At 36.6% G+C, this 7,342-nt stretch overlaps 1 protein-coding gene across 1 annotated transcript; it reads right to left on the bottom strand.

Moving 5' to 3' along the window:
• Window positions 1–5,208: 5,208 nt before the first annotated feature.
• gpr25 (G protein-coupled receptor 25) lies at window positions 5,209–7,039 on the bottom strand. The gene has a single exon (XM_042505225.2). It carries the CDS (start codon window positions 6,870–6,872, stop codon window positions 5,739–5,741), a length of 1,134 nt encoding a protein of 377 aa, XP_042361159.1. The 5' UTR covers window positions 6,873–7,039; the 3' UTR covers window positions 5,209–5,738.
• Window positions 7,040–7,342: the final 303 nt, after the last annotated feature.

Here is a 7,342-nt window from a genome sequence, read left to right as displayed (position 1 = left end):
TTGTGTGGAAATTACCAAGAAAACCACCAAAAACATTGAGGACAACCTTAAATGTTGAGCAACTTATAGAGCTGACCATGTGTCTCTATTATATTTCTATAAAGAATATATGTTGGCAATTTAAATAATTTAGACACTTTGCACCTTCAAACCATTATTTTACCCCTGTTCAGATAAAATGGGACAGCTGGTAAGATAAAAGGGGACAGTGATGTCTGTTTGGGTTTTATTATGGTTAAATTATTAATTATTATTAATTATCAGTTCAGACATTAATCAATTAACTCATTAATGTAATCTAACTATTAATTAAAAAAGATTGTCCAACTTTTGTACCATGCTTCCCCTGTTCTTTTACTGCCTGTTTCCTTGATCTACAACGGACGCGTGTGTGCTTGTGTGTCTGTAACACTGATGGCTAATTATGAACTGTTGTGGCTGGCAGACAGTTGATCTGTAACATTACAGGATGGGAGGTACACAACAGTATAAGCAATGATTTTATGACACCTGGTTGCCTAAAACATTCTAGTATTTTATCAGAAAAAAAAACTTATTTTAGTTTAATTGTTGTCCATTTCATCTAAATGTGTTAAGTCTGATATTACATAATAGCTCCTTCTTTTATGGGCTTCTGACCTTTAGCCATTAACTCATCCAGTTGGTAAAACTAAAACTGACCTGATATAGACTTCTTGGTAACACCTAACTTGTGCTGTTCAACCAGATTTAATTTTTCACATTTCACATAATTTTAGTTCAAATTGTACTTGTGCCATGTACTACACATCTATTTTATAGGCTATACTTTAGTGTAGCCTATAAGTGTCGATGAAATATTCTTGTTCCATATGGGAAATACTGACAAAATATGTGTTTGAAAACAATACATTTTAGTGTTGCTGTTTTTTTCATAAAAAGTATGATTTAGTGATAAACAACATCTGTTTTTTATTTTTAATCAGTACTTCCTTTACTCTTGTCATACACAACAGCATAAAACCACATCTGTCTCAGTGGTTTTATTTTGCAGACAGTTAGTTGTCCTGAATAAGTCTGAAACCATGATTTTTTTAATATGCTTTGCAGGCGGGAACTGTTTTTTGGGGGTTCTCCATTCAAAAGTCATCGTTTTATATGTACTCAACTAGAGATGTTCTCAGTGAGCCATCTCGGTAGCCTACAGACCAAATGATGGAGTCTTGAACTGACTTATAGGAACAAAGAAACCACAGTCTATCATCTGACCTGAGAGTTGCAGCGTGAGCATGATAGCTGTGTGAACGCTCTGCATGTCGGTGGTGTAACAGTGAAAATGTGATATGTACCCTCCACTGTGCCATGCTACTCTATCTTTAAATTCACTTAAAGCTGGGCAAAGTTGAAACAAGTAAGTTATCACCAATATTTGCAAAGTGCCTTTTTTCATACCATTGATGTAATCTATCTGACTGTGGGTAAGTTATATTTGAACTGGGAAAAAGTACCTATGATAGCCTATGAATGTGGTAGTGATGCATGGAATTTATTTTCACAGATTATTTTTTACTTAACTCCAACAACTCCAACACTCCAACAGCGTTAACAAGTTAAAAAATAATGAAAAAAAAAAAAATGTAATGCAACCCATAAAACACTGAAATAAGTGACAAGGAAAGTAACAAAAGCTAAAACATGTAACAGCACAAGTAGAAGAGTCATTACACTGACAAACTGTCAGAATATTATCAGTCATAAAGATGGCCAAGGTTAGCTAATATCAGCCACCATTATCTATAATCATACCTGACCCATCTGTGTCTTAAATTGAATATGGGTTTTTATTGCTTATGAGTTTAACCTTTTCATTTGTAAGAAGAATAATTGGTCTTTCTTTTCTTCATACAGAAACTACTGGCTGAAGACTGAAATAAGTATCTGATGTCGGTGTAACAATTTAACATCAACTCCAGCTCCAGCTGAGCACATGGCATTAAATACACTTCTGTTATTTAACTGTCATTGTAACATTTGTAATTTTGCAGTTAATCATTTGACAAGTTGAAAGCAAGTTCAGCATGGCTGATTTAGTTTTTGAGTTTTGTAATGAGAGGCTGACGACAAGAGACAGCATCAACAGAGCTGTGAGAACATAATCTGTTTGTCACCTCAAAATGAGCAGAAACAGAAACCAACTGAAAGCTCGCCCACTTGAAAACACAGATACGGCTCAGTGCCAAGGTCACACCTTTCATTTTGTGTGTACCAGAGTGGCACAGTCACCAAAGAGTTTTTATTCTAAACTGACTGTTGGGCCTACATGTGATTAACTATGTTAAACGGTCTCAATTTAAACTTTCATTAGCTACTGTAACTTTTCTTTTTCAATTGCTTGTTTTAATCATCTTGACTTTTAACACTGCTATCATGTCTACATTTATGGAAATATCTGCCACAGGACACTCGAGCCTCAACAGTTACCTTCTGAACTCATAGATTTAAAAACCTATCAGTGTTACACCTAAAAATCAATTAGCCTAAAAACAAACATGAATCTGCATCTGTTGTCATTTTAGTATTAGATCTTCGTGACACAACTATTCAGTTAACAAAACTGAGCTGCTGATGACCGTTCCTGCAGGGTTGGTGGTTTGAACCTTGGACCCAAGTAACTGCATGACGAAGGGTCGTTGAGCAATTCACTAAACCTCAAAGCTGCAAGCACCTGGCATTGGTTTCTGCCAATGTGTGTGTGTTTAAATGAGATGCTTGTGAAATGCTCTGTTCTCAAGTTAAAAGGCAAACTATTAACATGTTCAAATGTGCGATGAATGCACAAAAACCCTCAACAATGCTAATAAAGTACACTTTTTACATGAAAAAAAACCCCATGACAAATCTAGAAACAGATTTTGTTAAAACTATCTATGATGCATTTATTTCAACTTGTAAAAATGAACGTGTTTCTATACTGAAGCACGCACATGCGCACGCACACACTTACACATGTATGTATGTATGTATGTATGTATGTATGTGTATATATATATATATATATATATATATATATATATATATTCAAGCTTTTAATGTACATATAATTCATCTTAAAAATGCACTCTTGTCTATTATGCTAGAATAGATGCATGCACGTTCTTTGAAATAAATAAAATAAATATATATACAAACATATATATATGTATGTATGTATGTATGTATGTATGTATATTTATATTTATATATATTTATACATAATAGTGATCATCTACACTACAACTGTTTATTAGATTAGATTCCACCTCAGTGGAATTCTTTCTTTGGCTTTGCTCAAACACAACAAAGGTACATGCATAAACATAACACAATACACATGACATCAAACACATTAGAATTATTTGTGATAGTACTGAAACAGTGTTGTGACCAAAGCTGGTCACTGTGTCTCTGACACAATTTGTTTTTTCAAGCAGGATAGGGGAAATTCCTGACCCCTTGAACCCACAGCCTGGCAGCTTTAACAAGCATGGTTTTTATGTTTGAAACTACTCATACGCAACTGAAACAGAAATGGGCACACATGAACATTTGAACTTTCACATACGCTGCTAACATGCAACTGAATGCCCCTGATTTCTCAGAACTTAGCGTTTAGTCGAGCTTCATGCCCGAGTGACTTTACTTTGTTGTCAGACATTAAAGAAGTTCTTGTCAAGATAATGAAAAAAGTTTGTTCACATACAAATGTTTTGCATTTTGTCTTCTCGTCAGGGAACATCATAGATATCACAGCTAAGCTGTTGTTTTCTTATTTTTATTGTGGTAAGCTTTTGTTAATTTTTTTTTTTTTTGTAGTTAAAACTCATCCAGAATTACTGCCATGGAGCCCCTTTTGATATTTTAAGGAACATTTTGATAACCTGTGAGAATGTAATCTTTTCGTCAAGCTTCAATCAGCTTTTGTTTCCTGTTCTTAAGTTGCCAGTTAAGCGTCTCCTAAGTGTGACTTGTCTCCCACGGTCTTTTTTGCTGTCCCTGATTTCTTTTGCAAAACTCAGGCATGAAAGTGAGAAATCAGAAATGACCACATATTTCACACCTCTCTTGGAATTTTACAGGCATTTTTCAGAGTGTATTTATTGTTTGCACTTTGTGATGCCAAAAAGATGATGATCAAAGCATCAGTAAAACCACACACACAGCGCATGGAGCAAAACAGTTACTGATAAATGACAAGATAAAACCTGAGAAGTCAAGTCAATCGTGATCTTGCAGCCAGAGTTACAGAAAGCAAAGACCACCAATGTGTTGTTCATAAAATAAAAAAAATGAACCAAAAAAACCCCCCAAAACTACAAACCTCTTTGTAGTGTATTATCTTATTCTAATCAATTCAAATACATTTTTAGACAAAAACAATATCCTTTGAATAGCCAATGCTGGTATTATTTTTACATTAATCCACCAAACATTGAACATTATTGCACTCATATTGAGCAAATTTGCAAAAACTGTGAATTATTGCTGAAAGACTTAAAATGACTTGATAATGCAAGGCACCTTTACATCAGCATTAAGTAAAATTAAAAGAAGGCACTGTAGTAGGGAGAACAGCATGCAAATTACCCTGTATTGTATTATTTGAAATTACAGAAATGCATCCTAACAGCTAATTTGCTTCATAACAGACAGCATAGAAAATAATTTTCTTTCTTTTCAGCCCTGAAAGTGCTATTTACAGGCAACAAGGAATGATGACAGAATTGAGTTAAAAAATGCTGCCAAGCATCAACATGCTTTTCTTTTCTCTCTAGATCTCCCTAAACTTGACTAAACTTGCTCTTTTTATAATATTATTTAAATATTGACTTGGCCGTGCATGATCTGGAACTACAACACTTATTGTATGAATGCAATAACTCAAATTTTAATTTACTAAATATTTTAATTCTATTCTGAATCCTATTTATTGAAAACCTTGTTCTAAACTTTTGAGGTGTGATGTCCCTTTTATATTAAAATTATTTATGACATCTGCCAGAAGTTGGATGGGCAGTCCTATGGAAGCCCAGTATATTATTATATTATTATAGCACAATTAAATCATGAACTTAAATTCTGTAATCCTTGATTAAACAGTGTTTTGACAGATCATTCTTATTTGATTCTTTTTTAGATCAATAAAATAAATGGAAAACACAACAGTGTAAAAACTTTCAAGTTACAAATACACACAGTTTTTTTCAGCTTTTATTTTTTCAGATGTAATTTTATCACAATATAAACATTTAATAAAACATTCATAAACAACATTCATAAACTTTTCACAGTAACATCAGTCTATTAAAAATACAACTTATCAGTTATGCTACACATTTCTGAATTATATATTTTACACCTGCAAATGAATAATATTGTACTCTACTAATGCTGCAAAAGTATATAGGAATTTCAAACTATAAAACATATCAGTGGATACTCATACACAACTGTACTATATGTGACACTATACGCAGTTATGCACATCATGTTCAATATTTGTAGTAAACTAAAATAAAGGAAATGTATGACAAAAGAAAATCACATTTTTGTACTGAATGAAAAAAAATAATTTCTTGCCATGTATGTGGTCTTACATCATATAAACATTCCTTTTGTGAAATGTGCACAAACTCTCATTATCAAGATAACACTTTTTCACAAGTTGATAAAATAATTCTGAATTTACTCCCTTCAAGGTATAAAAAAGAAAAAACTGCCTCCTACTCAGTGATCTGCAGGTGAGTTCTCCCACCAGTTGTTCCGAAGCTCTCTGAAGTGCCGACATTTGTGAATGAGGCTGAAGAGTTGAAGCTCTGCAGTAACTTCGGCTTCCCTGTGCAGGTCTTGTACAACATCCCGGCCTGTCGTCTGAAGTGATGGTCCAGGAAAAAGTAGATGGCAGGATTCACGCAGCTGTTGAGGAAGGCCAGGCAGCACGAGACAAGGAGCCCGTTTCTTTGCCACGACTGAGCATCACAACTCAGCTCAGCGTCTGAGAGCTGCGAGAGGATGATGATGACTTTGAAGACGTTGAAGGGGAGCCAGGATACCACAAAGGCCACTATGATGGAGAGAACCATCTTGAGGGAGTGTCTGCGGCGGGCTTCGGCTCGAGGATTTGCAGCACAGTGCTGGTTCAGGTGCATGACGATGGTCCCGTAGCAGAGCACGATGATCAACACCGGGAGGACAAAGGTGAGCAGTGCCATGGTGAGGCTCAGGCCAAGAAAGAATGGTGAGTTGTTGTCTTCCACGCAGGAGAGTCCATCACCGGATGGCTCCACTCTGCGGTACCCCAGGGATGGGATGCCGAGCACCAGGGAGCTCAACCAAACTCCAATACAGGTGAGACGGATGCACTTGCTGCTCCTCATGTACCTCGAGTCCATTAGCTTCACCACAGCCAGGTAGCGATCGACACTCATGCAGGTGAGAAAGAAGATGTTGGAGAAGCGGTTCACAGCTATGATGTAGCTGCTCAGTTTACACAGCAGGTCTCCAGCGAGCCCAAAGTCCCACTGACCTCCCTGGCTGGCAGAGATGGCCCACAGAGGCAGTGTGAGGACAAAGACGAGATCAGCCAGGGCCAGGTTGATCACAAACGTGTCCACCAGACGCCCACCTGTCTTACCTTTGCTGCCCACCACTGTGATCACAAAGAGGTTGCCCAGAAGGCCTGTGAAGAATATGAAGTAGTACACTATGGGCAGGAAGATTTGGGAGCCGTGCAGGTGTGAGTCAGGGCAGTCCACTGTGACATTTAAATCAATCATGCCATCGTCAGTGAAGTTGTCGTAGTCATAGTTGGCATAGATGTCATAGTTGTAGTACTCAAAGGATGGAGAATCAGCCATCCTGAGAGATCACAGAGAGGCTCTGCAGTGCAGCTGTTGTTTTGTGGCAGGGTGGTTAGTCTAACCACGTCAACATGCTGCTACTCGATATTAAATGTGAAAACCACAGAGAAAAATAGATCCTATTTCAGCTCTCTTCCTCTCACCCCTCAGAGCTGCCTCTCTTTAACTGTGTGATAGCTTCCTCTCTGTCTTTCACGTGATGCAATTGGGCCAAAACCTTTTTTTAAAAAAAATTGTTTTATTGGTTATTGTCACAGTTTGAGGCTTGATGGAAAATTATAAACTCTGATGTCAGCAAGGTACTGCAGGCTCTTTAGTGGCTAATAGGGAGCCAATCTTTTGAACGACTTCATTAAAGCAAGTAAGCTTTTAAGTTTACATATAAGTTAACTATCGCAGCTGTTTGACTTTTTCCCTGTTGCAAAAGAATTTAAACGTAAGCTGAAATTCATACGTTATTCCTATGG

Source organism: Plectropomus leopardus, chromosome 2, assembly GCF_026936395.1.
Source record: "Plectropomus leopardus strain MGB_pleo_1.0 chromosome 2, ASM2693639v1, whole genome shotgun sequence".
Taxonomy (NCBI): Eukaryota; Metazoa; Chordata; class Actinopteri; order Perciformes; family Serranidae; genus Plectropomus; species Plectropomus leopardus.
This window is presented reverse-complemented; position numbering and strand designations above follow the sequence as displayed.